At 44.9% G+C, this 16895-nt stretch overlaps 5 protein-coding genes across 5 annotated transcripts; 3 read left to right on the plus strand and 2 right to left on the minus strand.

Moving 5' to 3' along the window:
• Positions 1-67: 67 nt before the first annotated feature.
• On the minus strand, positions 68-1708 carry AGABI2DRAFT_121050 (hypothetical protein; the record flags this gene model as incomplete). The annotated part of the gene is made up of 13 exons (XM_006455043.1): positions 68-293; positions 357-377; positions 434-456; positions 510-596; positions 673-699; positions 754-813; positions 871-927; positions 985-1029; positions 1080-1309; positions 1369-1419; positions 1470-1524; positions 1575-1587; positions 1650-1708. The coding sequence occupies 13 exons, from the start codon at positions 1706-1708 to the stop codon at positions 68-70; spliced, it is 954 nt and encodes a 317-aa protein (XP_006455106.1).
• Positions 1709-2385: 677 nt separating this feature from the next.
• Positions 2386-4659, plus strand: AGABI2DRAFT_180302 (hypothetical protein; the record flags this gene model as incomplete). Its single annotated transcript, XM_006455044.1, has 14 exons — positions 2386-2542; positions 2881-2893; positions 2951-2963; positions 3022-3076; positions 3129-3179; positions 3272-3465; positions 3526-3570; positions 3626-3682; positions 3741-3800; positions 3852-3933; positions 3995-4050; positions 4097-4119; positions 4169-4189; positions 4244-4659. The coding sequence occupies 14 exons, from the start codon at positions 2386-2388 to the stop codon at positions 4485-4487; spliced, it is 1071 nt and encodes a 356-aa protein (XP_006455107.1). The 3' UTR covers positions 4488-4659.
• Positions 4660-7069: 2410 nt separating this feature from the next.
• On the plus strand, positions 7070-8694 carry AGABI2DRAFT_121052 (hypothetical protein; the record flags this gene model as incomplete). The annotated part of the gene is made up of 13 exons (XM_006455045.1): positions 7070-7107; positions 7165-7177; positions 7235-7289; positions 7342-7392; positions 7452-7681; positions 7741-7785; positions 7841-7897; positions 7956-8015; positions 8068-8149; positions 8205-8260; positions 8307-8329; positions 8379-8399; positions 8454-8694. The coding sequence occupies 13 exons, from the start codon at positions 7070-7072 to the stop codon at positions 8692-8694; spliced, it is 972 nt and encodes a 323-aa protein (XP_006455108.1).
• A 1095-nt stretch (positions 8695-9789) lies between these two features.
• AGABI2DRAFT_209409 (serine palmitoyltransferase) lies at positions 9790-11912 on the plus strand. Its single transcript, XM_006455046.1, has 6 exons — positions 9790-10069; positions 10117-10390; positions 10449-10795; positions 10847-10954; positions 11009-11104; positions 11160-11912. The coding sequence occupies exons 1-6, from the start codon at positions 9827-9829 to the stop codon at positions 11700-11702; spliced, it is 1611 nt and encodes a 536-aa protein (XP_006455109.1). The 5' UTR covers positions 9790-9826; the 3' UTR covers positions 11703-11912.
• Positions 11913-13741: 1829 nt separating this feature from the next.
• On the minus strand, positions 13742-15373 carry AGABI2DRAFT_121054 (hypothetical protein; the record flags this gene model as incomplete). Its single annotated transcript, XM_006455047.1, has 13 exons — positions 13742-13982; positions 14038-14058; positions 14109-14131; positions 14178-14233; positions 14289-14370; positions 14423-14482; positions 14548-14604; positions 14660-14704; positions 14764-14993; positions 15052-15102; positions 15155-15209; positions 15267-15279; positions 15336-15373. The coding sequence occupies 13 exons, from the start codon at positions 15371-15373 to the stop codon at positions 13742-13744; spliced, it is 972 nt and encodes a 323-aa protein (XP_006455110.1).
• Positions 15374-16895: the final 1522 nt, after the last annotated feature.

Here is a 16895-nt window from a genome sequence, read left to right on the forward strand (position 1 = left end):
GTGGAAGATGACAGCGATTTCCTCATACCCATTACGTACAGCTTTGATAACTAGACAGTGCTCTTTTTTAGATTTCGGAGAACCTAACTTTTGCCTCGCTACTGGGGCCGTACGACGAAGACGAGACATTGTCGAAGTGCACTGCAGTCTCCTTCCCGACGAGTACAGCTTCACTAGTGTGGATATGTCGGGGACGAAGCTGAACAACAGGCTCGCCGACTCCTGGAGTCACCACCTCCTCATTAACGCCTCCGGCGAACCTCCGATTGTTCATCATCATAAGGAAGGAATTGCTATACCTACAAATTTTCCTACCTTAAAATCACTTCGTCCAGTGATAGAGCGCGTGAACTCACAGTTTTCCAAGGATATAACCGCTAGGACAGATTTATTAATTCGGAGATACGGTGTAGCGCCAATAAAAGAAACTCACGGAGCTAGGAACATAGTCGTACGCTTTAGATAGTGAGAAAAAACGAGAATCAACTTCAAGGAAAGAGATAGCTCACCGGTGGCTTTATGGGCCCGATAAGAGTGGTGAGCAATTGAACGATCGACACAGTAGCTTGATATGTTGTTATTGATAAAAACCATGTCTAGACCGCAAAGATGCTTACCACTTGCACAATTCGATTCGATCACCAACCTTATGATTCGACTTGATATGCTTACATTCATATAGCTGCTGTTGGATACAAGCTAGATATAATAATCAGCCTAACGTCTGACGAAGGGCAGACGGGATCAGCTTACTAGCCAGGTCATGACGATGGCAATGGCAACGTCTGCGACAGTCGTGCAGATCGTCCACACCTAATAAGTTGCAACTCTGTAAGGCATAACGACGCCGGTATATATAACGGAACTTACAATCATGAAAGCTTCGACTTTATGATTCCATTTAGTAATAACGCCGATCTGCTGCATCTAAAGAATGTCTGACGTGAGGAATTTGAGGTATACATATAGCATGATTGATCTGACCAATATTCCTACGCCAAGTCCGCCGGCGATTTGGCCGAGGATGACCTATTGAAAGTAAGTGACCTCCAATAATAATAGTTCGACGAATCGCTCACCACCACGATCAAAGACGTGATTACTCTCCACCCACTCAGGCGATAAATTCGCCAGCAATAGGCACCCTGCGAAATCACTGCTATCAACGTGCAAAGAATCGGAGTATCGATGGCGGCCAAGAAGAACTCTGATAGCTGGTCGCCTACTCCATAACCATCGACAAACCAATGAAATCCGTCCGCAACGCTCATGATGGTTTGAGCCGTCTCTAGTAAAAACTGTGCATGAACTTAACCATAGCGTTCAATCAGACAAGAGACCCGTTTGAAACATAAATCATAGGTTTACCAATGGCCCTCAGAATTGGGTAATCGTTTCGAAATCTGGTGTGGTAATTATCTATAATTTTCTTGACATAAGAAGGCAGGAGAAATGTGAATCAGTCTTACAGAATTGTAGTGCGAGCATCCCATACAGGTAAGCGTTGCACATGATGCCGACATACTAATAATAGTCAGTAAGTCATATCATTACTAGACGGTTGTTATACTTACTTGAGGTCCTGCACTGTGCACCACACCGTCGTCAATGTCTAGTAAATTCAAAGAGCATATATTGATGAGTCGCACCGTAAATCAATGTTCGGGATGGGTACGGGAGGAGGACCAGGTGGGCCAGGAGCGGCCATTGCTAGTAGGAAAGATATACAACGTTGCTACGAATACCCTCCTAGGTATATACAACTACTTTTGACAGGGGCTATGGACACAAAAAACTGAGACAGCTGATTCCGAGCCGCAACCCCTGATCAACCCGAAATATAGGTTGGATCTCAAGACTGAGAGTTTCCCGTCTAAAGTTAGCCAGTCCTCAAGGAATTTTAGAACCCACCTAAAAAAATGGGCTCCAATACAAGTTAGCTGCTTTACCATGAATTTGGATCCCGCCAACCAGGGCTGCTACAGGCTGCTACGGTAAATCCGAGTAGACGGACGCTGTTTATCGCGAATAGAGTCAGAATTCAATGACGAAGAAACCATCTACTCTCGTCGCCTTATAATTCGTATATCATAAAAATTTGATGTAATAACCATGAACCGCGTGGCTTCCTGACTTCTATGGATCATTTTCAGAAGAATTCCGCACCGCAACTCGCAGACTCAAGGTGTAGATGCCATATTATAAGCCTGGTTGAAATACGAGAACCACAACTACCTGAACAAAGTGAACACTGGTACACCGGACGAGTCACTCTGAGACTCAAAATATTTATTTGGAGAGCTCATGAGGGTGTCGACAGCCGGAAAGTGGCTGGATAGCTGACTCTTTTGTGGATTATATGCATCTGTCTACTAGTCGGTAACAATGTCGGTAGTAATTATAAGAATCGAAGACGAAAGGGGAACCCAAAGTACCCCTGAAAGTGCGCTCAAAATGGTCCAGGTCATCAGGGCATATCAGGGCATATCCAGGGGACTGGTAGACCCACGCAAGAAGGTCCAGGAGTCAGCGGTACTCCTATGTCAAACTATTAAACAGCCTGATCGGTTTGCATTTGGGCCTCCGGGAAATTACCAAAAACATGAAATGCGGTCCGGCATCCGGCATCTTTAGTCCATTTTAATTTATACATGCTTGAATTGGATTGTGACCGTTATAGTATTAGTTCCTGGTTTTGAACACTGATTGATGCGATCAGCACTCCAAAAGTGACTTAATTTGAATACGCCAAGCCTTGGCTATTCGTGCAGCAACAGGCAGCAACCCCTGATATGATAATCATAAATACTTGACCAATAGGCCTTTAAGCTTATTCCCCATATTTCTGTGTGCATATGTCTGAACTTGCACCGATTCCAGGTTTTGAAAAACTGTGCGTTTCTCAGTCCGTCCATTCGAACTAACCCTAATGTATTTCAACTTTCTTCAGCACAGGGCCACCGGTATGTACTCTTTCCGTTGTTACCAAGCCGCCTCATAGATAACTGACAATTTGTTTAGTATGTAGGCATTACGGCGGCCATATTTTTATTTGGGCTCTTTACCCTACAATTCTGTAAGTAACGGAGAGGACTTGATGTTGCTTCTTACTCAAAACGTCTTTGCAGACAATTACGTTCTCAAATTCCGAAATGACTATCTCATTCTGAAACTTGCGGGTATACTATACCAATCGATTTCCTGTACTGGCATCGCACCTGACAAATTGAACAAGTTTACGCGGTATTTATCCTGGAATTAGTCTCGACAGGTATGACTGTCGCCGATGGTTATCATTGGTTTGTTCGTGGTTTCGGAAAACCCGATGTCTTGGCCGGATTCTTCTTGGCCAACTTCGACACGCCAATAATGGGCTCTTTCGTTGCCATGATATCGCAGACGGCATACTGCTGGCGAATCTATCGTTTAAGTGGTATGAAAATTTTACCAATAATTATCCTGGCTGTGGGCAGTTCCTAGTTTAATCTGAGTCAATCGTCGGCTTAACTTGCATTTCACATCCAGGTAGTAATCGGCTCAGAAGCTTGCTACCTCGCTGTAGGAGTAGTCGTGAGTTTATTCGATCGCCGGTGTCAGCTCAGATCTCAACCAACGCATATTTTAGAATCAAACTATTGTGGAGATAGGAAACTGGGGAACGACATCTACAAGACTGGTCATCGTTCGTCCTTCATTTTTTTCATCTCCTTTTTCATGTGGAGGTTGATTTATCGTGTTAGGTTTGGGTTGTTGGAAATGTTGCATCCGATAACATTATCGCTATTATGATGGTTTACTTAGTAAGCTACAGCCTGTGATCGCCGCATAAAAGTTTTGATCGCACTCAACAGCTGCTAAACAACACCTCTTTGCGCAATGCATCGTGGCTTGGTCGGATTGTGAGGTTGATACTCGAATCAAACACGCTCAGTGGTAAGTACCTCCGAGCAGCGATGAAACCGGGCAATCACTCAATCACTATTATATTTATAAGCCGTGGTTGCCATTGCCCTCGCGTCCTTCACCTTCATTGATTCGTTGAAGCCACCGGTGCGTTCCTTTGATTATTTTGGGGCATGAATCTTATATTATGTAGAACACGAGTATGTTCTTAGCCCCGTAAGTATATTTGAGTAAGACTTGGATCTTGACTGACACATTATCACAGTGGTTATGTGATGTCAAAATTGTGCGCCAGCTGCTCAAATCATTTGACGGAATGACTAAAAACGTTGCGAAATAGGTACAGCAACTGTATGCTTATCATGCTTAACAACCGTATGTACGCCGGCGACGTTGGGGAAGAATCAGCCGATTTTGGAATCGGTGGACATGCTATCCCGCTTCGGCCGAGATACGTACAGACTTTCGAAAAGGTCGTCGTTAGCAAAGAGATGGCAGTGCACGTTGATAATATTTCCGAAGTGCCATCCGCAGCACATTCATCACAGCATTTCGGGCAGGATGTCAGATTCTCGGAGGTTTGAACGTGGTCGAGAGCTAGCTTGCCGATTTCATGTTGCTTATCTTGTCGTTCGGTAGAAGGGATTGTCCTGGTTCAACTATACCTACTCTCGTTTAAATTCATGCCACTCGCTAATAACTGGTGCAACCGTGTAGTGATTCTGGTTAAGTAGAGGCCTAGATCTAGTTTCATCTTGTGACTGACCTGGGTTGCATGACTCGCATGCGACATGGGAGTTGCGCGAAATTAATGGAACAGGATCTCCGGAGTCAAGAGTAAGTGCGTGTTTTATGACTTCATTTGCTTCTTGCCGGCTGATCTCTGGTACAAGGTCACTGTTGTAATTCATCAAAGTCCATGACATCGTCGAATGCAGACTGAAATTTGGATAATATTGAGGTTCGTTCCTTACTGAGGCCAACGCTTCTTCCAAAGTCTGTGCCCGAGGAGCAATTTCAAAAGCTACAACATAAGTTGTGATCGATGGTATACTGTACAGTGGTCATTTTTGCTGATTGCAAGTTTATAAGATCAGCGCGGAGCAGGGCATTACAATACTTTAGAGGTGGTGCCCTGCAGTCGCCGAGTCACTTGCGCATCCAATATGAATGAGATGAGGTCGGTCAAATGTCAATAACGATTGTGTTCGCTTCAAGGAATGACATCCCCAAGATATTGTCACTAGAAGGAAATCAGAACGATAGAGTGGTGTAATTTTGCGATGCATGAAGAATCGCGGGATTGTGAGAGAACGGTCTACTACATAGGAAAGCTGTCTACGGATATTCGTAGCTGTACAAATGGACATAGGTTGGATAGACGTATGTTTCTCCAAGTAGCAAGAGAGGCAAATCCAACTAGTCGACAACAGGTCGCGAACGAGAATCACCTGAGAATCACAGAGATATCAATGAGAGCGTGTACGCTGGCAGGGTTTTGGCACTGGTTGGAGTATTTGTCGGTTTGCAAGGCCATAAGGGTGAGCGGGCGTTAATCTCATTCACAGCTGAAGAAAAGCTTGAATCGGTGGTCGAATGTGGGATGGTGCAGGGGTATTTAGAGGAAGATGAAGACAAAGAACATGTGGTGAGAGGTTAGTGGAATCATCTTCAAGGAGACCGGACTTTAGATCGATGTCAGCCTGATGATGATCGAGAGCCACGCAGATAAGATGGTGAAGAACAGTGGGATCTGATTCCGCTGATGAAGGCAGTACCTTTATAGGTTGAGTGGTCAGCGAATTGGGAAATAGTGTTGTGACAGAGGGAGGTACAGAAGAAAGAATTATATCTGGAAAGGGTAATACGGAAGGGGAATGAGAAGACCTTTGCGAGTCGGGGGAGCAAACGCAAGCGTATTTGGGTGTAACAAGGAGTGAGGCGGGCGCATGGAGTGAAGGCAGTCAAGCAGAACATGTTTTATGTACCATGATTCTACGGAAGATAAGTAAAATGGATCATTGTTGAAAGGGTTGTTTATGAGAACGAAGGCTTGTATTTAACGTGCTATAACGGAAAGGGTATGGATATGAAGGTGGTGGATGAATCCGTATAGATTTACTAATGTGTGTGGTATGTGCGGATGAACGCGGTGTGTGGAGGTGAAATAGACAAAAAAAAATTATGCATAGATTTCTTGAATATGTTTCCGGAAAGCAAAGTCATTAAGTTTGCTAAATTTGAAATTTCGGCGCCACGCGTTTTTTCGGCAATTTGATTTCAGATTCATGTTCAGCTTGACTTCGAAGTACACATCACCAAAGTCTTTCGCACGAGCCGCCTAATCCGAGTTGGGAATAGCATCCAAATGCGTCATCGCACTCTTGGAATTTGTGCATTGACCTTTCTCCTTCTGAACTTCCCCCGCGACAGCTTTTCCGGACAGCGGGACCCGGTAAGCATTCATAAATCTATCAGCAAAACTGCAAGGAGGGATACCAATACCGTGTGATGCCTTGTGATGGAGCGTGATCCAGTGCCATCACACCCTATTACCAGATAAGGGTAACGCGTAACCCACGGTGAGTCAGATGCTTGTCTGAACCTGTACCATTATTCCCAGTACTTATCCGCACTTCCCGTACTCGGCCTCTTCGGCGAAAAGGGCACTTTTTTATCTTCTAGTATCCTTTCGTACTATCAGTGATCAGAGGTGATCAGAGGTTCGGTCAGTCACAAGTGACAAACCCCTACATTCAGACTCGCCATTGGTCAACGCGACGCGCTAGCAGTAATGCCATCAGCTACGTTCGTACTCCGACGGTGACAAGCGTGACACCTTCCAAATTCAAGACTCAGTCTCCTTGGGCGTGTTCACTCGAAAAAACCGGATATATAGCAAATATGAACTTCGAAAGCCGCGTTGTGTAATATGAAGTGCGGTTGAGAGGAGGAATTTTCAGCAAATGCGGGTGACCGAACCTCTGATCACTGATAGTATCTGGCCTGAGTTTTTAGGGATAGTCCAGGGGCCTATTTGACCTCCGATAGATACGATCTGCACTTCACGAAGGTTTCAGATATTCGTGCAGTTCACCCCTGATGCGATAATTATATATACACGAATTTGAAGCCCTTCAGGATGTTCCCATTTTTCCGTGTACATATGTCTGAACTTACACCGATTCCAGGTTTTGAAAAACTGTGCGTTTCTCAGTCCGTCCATTCGAACTAACCCTAATGTATTTCAACTTTCTCCAGCACAGGGCCACCGGTATGTACTCTTTCCGTTGTTACCAGGGTACCCCATATATAGCTGATAATTTGTTAGTATGTAGGCATTACAGCCGCCATATTTTTGTTTGGACTGTTGACCCTGCAGTTCTGTAAGTAACGGAGAGGATTTGATTTTGCTTATTACTCAAAAGATCTTTGCAGACAATTACATTCTCAAATACCGACATGACTACCTCATCCTAAAAATCGCTGGTATGCACAACAATTCGCTTTCTTCCTGTATTGGCATTACATCTGACCGCTTGAACAAGTCTACGTGACCTTTATTCTCGAACTAGTCTCGACTGGCATGACCGTCGCAGATGGTTATCATTGGTTTGTTCGTGGTTTCGGAAAACCCGATGTGTTGGCCGGATTCTTCTTGGCCAACATCGACACGCCAATAATGGGCTCTCTTGTGGCTGTCATATCACAGGTGGCGTACTGCTGGCGAATCTATCGTTTGAGCGGTATGAAGGTCTTGCCGATATTTATTGCGGCTGTGGGCACTTCCCGTACTATCTGAGTTATTGGTTCGCTTAACTTGCATTTCGCATGTAGGTAGTAGTCGGTTCAGAGTTTTCTTACTTCGCTGCAGGCATATTCGTGAGGTCTCCCAGTCGCCAATGTCAGCTCCAATCTCATCCAACGCATGTTTTAGAATCAAACCCTTCTGGACATTACAAACTGGGAAACGACATCCACACGATTGGTCATTGTTCGTCCTTATTTTTTTTTGATTGCTCTTTCACGCTAGAGTTGCTTCATCGTATCAGGTTTGGGCCATTGGAAATGTTGTCTCTGATAATCTTATAGCTATTCTGATGGTATACTTCGTAAGCTACAACTCGTGGTCAACTGCATCAAAAATTTAACCGCACTCAACAGCTTCTCAATAATGCCTCTTTGCGCAATGCATCATGGCTTGGTCGAACTGTGAGGTTGATACTCGAATCAAATATGCTGAGTGGTAAGCACCTCCGACCAACGATGAAAGTGGGCTGGCACTCACGAACCATCTCAAGCCCTTGTATCTGTCCTTCTCGGAGTCTTCGCCTTTGTTAATTCGTTAAAACCGCCGGTGAGTCGTATTGGTGTCTTTAGGGCGTAGGTCTCATATTTCGTAGAAAACGAGCATGTTTTTAGCTCCGTAAGTATCTTTGAGTTAGATTTAGATTCTGACTGACACATTATCACAGCGGTTATGTACTCTCAAAAATGTGCGCCAGATACTGATGTGATTCGCAGAATGATTGAAAAAACATTGCAAATAGGTACAGCAACTGTATGCTTATCATGCTTAACAACCGTATATACGCCGGAGACATTGGGGAGGAATCAGCCGATTTTGGAGTTGGTGGACATGCTATCCCGCTTCGGCCAAGATACGTACAGGCTTTCGACAAGGTCGTCGTTAACAAAGAGATGGCAGTGCATGTGGATGATATTTCGGAAATGCCATCCGCAGCATCCTCACTGCATGCCGAGCACGATATCAGATTCTCAGAGGTCTGATCGAGGTTGAGAGCTAGCTTGCCCTACTTATAATTTATAAGATTTTAGCGTCCGGTGCGACCCCAGAGAGGGATTTTCCTGATTCGATGTACCCACTCTCGTTTAATATCATGCCGATCGTTCACGTCCTGTAAAAATCGTGTTTGTGATTCGGGCTCGACCTGGAGTTGTAAATTCATCTTGTGACCGGCTGAGTCTTAGCAATACCGTGGCTTGACGGCAATATTATAGTCAGATCATGACGTGTGTCCGATCGACCCCAACAGATAGAGGAGTAAAGACGAGTGAAGAACTACTTGTATGCATTCATCTATCATAGGGTATCATTTGCGACCCAGCAATGTCAAAGTCAGCCGTTGGGAAAAAGGGTGACTAGACCTGATTTATTATGAAACCCATGCTAGAACCCGCCGCCGACTTCTCTGGAGCGGAAAGCTTCTTATACGGCGCGCGCAATATGTTGCCACTGTTCACAACGTATTCTAACTTTTCATCATGATACATGCGCTGTCTACCTTACCCGATGCGGTACGGTCTAAGACTATAAATATGGGTGCGATGTGGTCGAGCAACTAGTTTTTCTGTTTTGCTGAATGATTTAGCAACGACAGTTATTTCACTATATTGAAGTTAGCATAAAGGCTAAGCATACGTGGCCACTTTACAACGTTCACACACAACTGCAATCCGCTTTATGACCTCGAAAAGATAGAAAAGGTCAAAATTGGATGATTTTTTCGCAACCCTGCCCCGAATAGAAAGATTGCGCCGGCTCGCCCACTTGTCGTTACCCGAATCTAGGGAAGGAGACCTTCGATCTTGTAGCGTCACTGAGTTAAACTAATAAACCACCGCGTCATGGTTTATGAAATTTGTTTTTTTAAAAAGAAAAAAAAATAGAAAGATGAGACAGAAAGCTTTTCAGCCTACCGGGGCCGGAAACCAGCTAGTTGACGGAACATAGAGTATGAAGAAAGGGACGGGTTTCAGCTGTGCAGTGGAGACGGCGAGTGCTCAATGCTCAATGATTGGCGAGGGTGAGAAAGATGAAAAGAATATTAAGTAAGTTGCACCTGGTGTCGCCCTTGCACATCTCCTATACGCAGGGCCAAGGCGACCAAGACCAGCCAGCATGAATACAACGTCCACGACACTCGAACCAGCGTTGGAGTTCCTGGCTCGGACCCTCACAACCGCTGAAGCGGCCTTCAATAAGCTCCCCGGTTCAGCCGTCATCCAACGATACGTCAAGAGCTCCCACCAGAACGATCCAGGCAGGACCATCCTGGAACTCATCCTCTTAATCTTCGCCATTCGCACTCTGCTGCAATCAAGGACGCGTGCCGACAAAAACTATATATCTTTTTCCGACAAGGTCACTTCGTTTATGAATGGCTTTACGCCAACTGACAATCTACTTAGGAAGTGGACGAACTTGTGGACGAATGGACGCCTGAGCCACTAGGACAAGCTCTTTCCCCCCAGGAACAGGCCGACTTGGCCGCTGTTCCAGTCATCTCTGGTCCAAATGGTCCCCGACCCAAGATTGCCAGCACGGGGAAAACTGCTGTAAATCTTGCCAGTTTCAATTTTACAGGATTATCCGGAAGTGAGGAAATCAAGGAGCGTGCAGTTGAAATTCTACGCAAGTATGGTTTGGGGAGCTGCGGACCCCCCGGTTTCTACGGTACACTCGGTGAGCGCCTTTCGGTCGCCTGTCAACAGCTCACCGTATCAACTTACGCCCTCTTTAGATGTACATATGCAACTCGAGCGAGACATTGCAGACTTCTTGGGAACGGAGGCCTCTATCTTATACTCTCAGGGATTTTCCACTATATCATCTGTCATACCCGCTTTCTGCAAACGCGGTGACATCATTGTCGCGGACCGGGGTGTCAACTTCGCAATTCAGAAGGGCATTCAAATTTCTCGGTCAACTGTGCGATGGTTCGACCACAACGATTTGAAGAGTCTAGAAGAAGTTCTCGAGAGCGTCGAAAAAGAGAGAAAAAAGCGACGAGGTCCTCTTACTCGTCGATTTATCGTTACTGAAGGCGTCTTCGAAAAAGATGGTGCCATGGTTGATCTTCCTAAGCTCGTGAGTGCTATTTCTTGATTCCTCAGTTCCGCTTACCCAAATTTTCTTTAGATTGATATCAAATTCAAGCACAAATACCGGCTGGTTCTCGATGAAAGTATTTCATTTGGTACAGTCGGGCGAACGGGCCGTGGTCTAACAGAACTATACAATGTCCCAGTGAGTAAAAATTGAAAGACATTTTACCGCTCGCGAAATTGATTGCGCTTCCAGGCTTCAAAAGTAGACATGCTCGTTGGTTCAGTTGCTAATGGACTCAATTCTTGTGGAGGCTTTTGTGCCGGTTCACAGATTGTCGTCAATCACCAAGTATGTCCTTTCATGATAAACACTTTTGTATACTTAATCATATAATGATCATTAGCGCATTAACGGACTTTCCTTTGTTTTCTCCGCATCCATGCCCGCTCTCCTCTCTGTCGCCGCTTCTGAAGGCATCAATATTCTTCGTAATACGCCATCCATCCTCGCAACTCTACATGAAAACATCCAAGTTACTCACGCAATTCTCGATCGTCTCGATTGTATCTCAATACCTTCACATCCCGCCTCGCCCATCATCCATATTTACATCAAAAACTCTAAATCATCATTGCATCCCTCTGCCGCTATAACAATGCCCGTTTCAAACAAACCTTCCAACCCTACGTCAATCTTACCCAAAGATGCCGCAAGTTGGGATTGGGATATTCCAACTGAAGAAAAGCTTTTACAGGATGTTGTAGACGAAGCTCTTGCTCAAGGAGTGTTAGTCACCAAGGCCAGGAGATTGAGAGGTCAAGAAATGGTTGAGGCTAGACCTAGCATTAGGTTAGCATTGACTAGTGCTTTGACGAAGAAGGAGACAGAGAAGGCTGTGAATGTGGTGAAGCATGCTTTAGTCAAGGTTCTTGGCAAAAGACGTTAAGTGACCAAGAGGGCTTGGGTTGTAGACAGCAATCTTCGGAGCGCGGTTGTTTTTGTTTTGTCTCGTTTTCTTTTTCTTTCTGTTAACGATTGTCGCGGAGTTGACTGACTTGGATATACCTAACTCCAATACTTGTACAGCATCTTAATGGTATTTCGAGTTTTTGAATTGCTCTACTTGTGCATGTGGCTGATTTTAATGATATTGCTCCCTAAAAATACACAATTGCGAATGACACGCCACAAATGTCCGGACTTCGCGCGAGAATTTGGGAACCCTAAAATAATGCTGAAAGCGTTTGGCAACTTCAAGATAGAGTTCGATTCCTGTAGTTTGAGAGCCACAAACATGCTTGATGTGGTTGATGTGGTACGGCTCCTGCCGGAATTTCGTTGTTGTGATCCGACTGTCTTAAAAAGGAAGTGTGATAAGGGGCATCAAGGACCCCAAATACCCCCCTCGTTTGAAACTTCGGGACATGGGATGTTTCTACGAGTTCCAACGTATATTAGTTCAATTCCTAAGTCCACACGACAGAGCGTCCTCTCAATACCTAATATAATCTCTGGTAGTGTAGACAAAGAATGAGTCAAATAACCCAGAACAACAATTTACGGATTGATGTATCACGGCGAGTGACGGATGATACAAGCTAATAACCTCCATATAGCCAGGTGGCTCATCAGTCGAATCCTGAGCGTTCTGATGCACTCGTAGATATTGTATTTGGTCCATCATTATCCCCGTTTGGCCCCGCATGTCCACCAAAACTTGAAAAACTGGAAAGCTTGAGGATTGACCAAGGGCTCGCCTAAACCTCGATATTCTACGAGATGTAAAGCGTTCCGGAATTCTAGCTAGTAAAAATAGCGGGGGATGATCGTGATTGGACAAAGTGGAAATACATCTTTCTCCAACATTCACAGCGGACTGTGATTGGTTAGTAAAAATAACTAGCCAATCACAGTTCGCATATGGAATTTCCAGCCCAGCTGAAAACGTCAACTTCACGGTGTGATTATTGCTTAAAACGATAGAACCGAGGGGACTTGGCACTCCACCAGGAACGAGTTGTATCACAGGAGGATCGGAATTCGATGGGTGATCATGAGGATGCCTATCCTGTCCAGAATAGAAATAGATATTGATGATCCTCATGTTCGTGACTGGGGGATGCAACGCCGTCCTATGCCCAATTTTTTACTCAATACGAACAAAACACTCCTCATCTTGATGGTGATCGTATCCTCGATGCAATTGTCCGACCATATCCTGCAAAAGTAGCGGGTACACCTCTCAATTTCAGTTATGAGATGATGAATGGAGAATTTACGTTCTCATGGATGGTACCTCTTCAAGGCGTCAGAGATGAAAACGAAATAGGAATCTAGGAACTTACGAAACCGAAATCGTCTTACATTCGCGTCCGGTAGAAAAGTACTCGCGGAAACTGATGTTGGTTGGAAAAAACATGATATTGATGGTGGAGTCGTGGCGCAGAACAAGCTACAGTAATGGACAGAAGAAAAATATGCATACAGGTATGATGAGGCCAGGCAGACGTTGTTCATCGTACCGAAGGATAATTCTCCTGGGACGAAACATGTACAGACTAGCATGCGTTTCATAATAAATCAGGTCTAGTCAACCTTTTGCCTAACGGCTGACCTTGTCAATGCCGGGTCGCAAATGATACCCTATGATAGATGGATGGATGCAAGTTTCTTCACCTATCCTTACTCCTCTACCTGTTCGATTCTATTGGACACACGCCATTAATAGATTATAACTACCGTCAAGCCGGATTGCAATTGCTAAGACTCAGTCAGTCACAAGATGAAACTGCAACTCCTTTAAGGCTCTACCTGAGCCCGAATTACAAACACGATTTTTACAGAATGTGAACGAACGGTATAATATTAAACGAGAGTGGGTACATCGAATCAGGAGTATTCCTCTGCATGGTCCCACCGGACGCTAACGTCTTATTAGCTTGAAATCGACCAGCCAGCTCTCAACGTTGCAACGTTCAACCTCGATCAGACCTCTGAGAATCTGAATTTCTGCTCCGGACGCAGCGAGGACGCTGAGGATGGCATTTCAGAAATATCATCAAGATACACCGCCATCTCTTTGTTAACGACGACCGTGTCGAAAGCCTGTACGTATCTCGGCCGAAGCGGGATAGCATGTCCACCAACTCCAAAATCGGCTGATTCCTCTCCAATGTCCCCGGCGTATATACGGTTGTTGAGCATGATAAGCATACAGTTGCTGTACCTATTTGCAATGTTTTTTCAATCATTTCTGCGAATCATATCAGTATCTGGCGCACATTTTTGAGAGTACATAACCACTGTGATAAATGTGTCAGTCAAGATCTAATTCTAACTCAAAGGTACTTACGGAGCTAAGAACATGCTCGTTTTCTACGAAAGGTTAGACCCACGCCCTAAAGACATTGAAGCAACTCACTGGCGGTTTTAACGAATCAACAAAGGTGAAGACTCCGAGAAGGACAGAAACGAGGGCTTGAAGTAGTTCGTGAGTACTACTTCACTTTCATTGTTTGTTGGAGGTTCTTACCACTCAGCATGTTTGATTCGAGTATCAACCTCACAATTCGACCAAGCCACGATGCATTGCGCAAAGAGACATTGTTTAGGAGCTGTTGAGTGCGGTTAAAATTGTTATGCAGTTGACCACGAATCGTAGCTTACGTAGTATACCATCAGAACAGCTATAAGATTGTCGGAGACAACATTTCCAATGGCCCAAACCTGATACGATGAAGCAACTCTAGCGTGAAAGAGCAACCAAAAATAAAATAAAATTGAGGACGAACAATGATCAATCGGGTGGATGTCGTTTCCCAGTTTGAAATGTCTATAAGAGTTTGATTCTATAAGATGTGTTGGGTGAGATCAGAGCTGACATTGGCGACTGAATGACCTCACGAATATTCCTGCAGCGAAGTAAGCAAACTCTGAACCGATTACTATCTACATGTAAAATGCAAGTTGAGAGAACCAATAACTCAGATAGCACGGGAAGTACCCACAGCCGCAATAAAACACGGTAAGATCTTCATACCGCTCAAACGATAGATTCGCCAGCAGTATGCCACCTGCGATATGACGGCCACAAGAGAGCCTATTATTGGCGTGTCGATGTTGGCCAAGAAGAAGCCGGCCAGCAAATCGGGTTCTCCGAAACCACGAACAAACCAATGATAACCATCTGCGACGGTCATGCCAGTCGAGACTAGTTCGAGAATAAAGGTCACGTAGACTTGTTCAAGCGGTCAGTGCAATGCCAATACAGGAAGAAAGCAAATTGTGTAGCATACCAGAGATTTTCAGGATGAGATAGTCATGTCGGAATTTGAGAACATAATTGTCTGCAGAGATCTTTTGAGAAATAAGCGACATCAAATCCTCTCCGTTACTTACAGAACTGCAGGGTCAACAGTCCAAACAAGAATATGGCGGCCGTAATGCCTACATACTAACAAATTGTCAGCTATCTATGTAGTACCTTGGTAAAAACGGAAAGAGTACATACCGGTGGCCCTGTGCTGAAGAAAATTGCAAATCATTGGGATAATTCGAATGGACGGACTCAGTAACGCACAGTTGTTCGAAACCTGGTATCGGTGTAAGTTCAGACATAAGTACAGGGAATAATGGTGGGGAACATCCTGACGGTATTTTAACCCGTGTATATATAATTATCGTATCAGGGGTTTACTGCACGAATATCTGAAACCTTCGTGAAATGTTGGTTGTATCTTCGGAAGTCAAACAGGCCCTGGAAATCCCTATAAAAGTTGACGTTAGGCACTGATCCGGACTAAAATCGGTGACCCCAACCCTCAGGCTGGGTACGAAAGGGTACGAATCGGACAAAACAGTACTCTTTTTGCCGAGAAGGCCGAGTACGGAAGTGCGGACAAGCACTGGGAATTTTAGGTTCGGACAAGCACCGAACTCGACGTAGGTTACACGTTCCGCGTTACCCTTATCTAGTGATAGGGTGTGATAGCACTGGATCACGCGCATCACTCCTTTGCGGTTTTGCTCATGGATTTATGGATGCTTAACGGGTCCCGCTGTCCGGAAAAGCTCCCGCGTGGGCAGTTTGGAAGCAGAAAGGTCACTGCACAATTTCTAAGAGTATGATGATGCACCTGGATGCTATTGTCGAATTAGGTACTGATTTTTGTGTCAGTAAATTGGCGGCGTGAATAGCTCGTGGAGATGTATTTTCGACGTATTTAGTCAAGCTGAAGATCAATTTGAAATCAGATTGCCGAAGAAACGCGTGGCTGCCGAAATATCAAAACTATGCTTGTCCGCAATGCATTCTGCAAATGTACTTGGTATTGTGCGTGTGAAGCTTTAAGATCGCATGCGGATTGCAACAGGCTGTAAACGATGGTTTAGTTCACGTTGATGCTCTGCTCGTCGTTGATCTTGATAATCTAAGTTCATATCTGAGATATGATTGATGATGATGTGAAACGTGACTGGGATCGAGTGGCGTCACACCAAGAACTGTCCGTACTTTGCTCATGATCAGGAGATATGGGAGCGAGAAAAGATACAAATGCTGACGTTCATCAGACGTCGGATGCGATGCGTCATTTCTGATTTCATTACGACCACGTATCCTGATAACTGGGTGTGCCGTGTCTTCAAGTTCCTGTAGCCGTTTGCTTCGATAAAATGTGGCCACGGCGATCAGCAAGATGACTGCAATAAATCCTCCCACTACACCGCCTATTATAGCTTTAAGCGTTGTATGACTGTTTTGAGGAGTTGGTGGACGGTGATGGAGCGTTGGGACCGGTTTTGTTGGTAGAAGTGGCGAGCTCGGACACCTTGAGAGTACATCGAGTGGATAATTACAGACATCAGGCACTGTCGTAATGGGAGATAAAGAAGGTTGAGTATGTGAATCGAGCGGAATCAAAGTTGACGTAGTTGGGCATACTCGGCTTTCCTTCGGCCGCGTGATACCGAAGGATTTTATCAGGCGATAGGTATATTGCTGTATATGTTCTTGCATTTAAGGCAGTCAGGTCGGGCTTGTCCAAACAGTTACGACAATTTTCGTGGGTCCGTCGTGGGTTGATTGGAGTGGCAGAATTAGAAGGGATGGAAGTGCTTGTCGTAGGAGAGGTATGAAACT

The sequence above is a fragment of the Agaricus bisporus genome, assembly GCF_000300575.1.
Source record: "Agaricus bisporus var. bisporus H97 unplaced genomic scaffold AGABI2scaffold_10, whole genome shotgun sequence".
NCBI classification, from domain to species: domain Eukaryota; kingdom Fungi; phylum Basidiomycota; class Agaricomycetes; order Agaricales; family Agaricaceae; genus Agaricus; species Agaricus bisporus.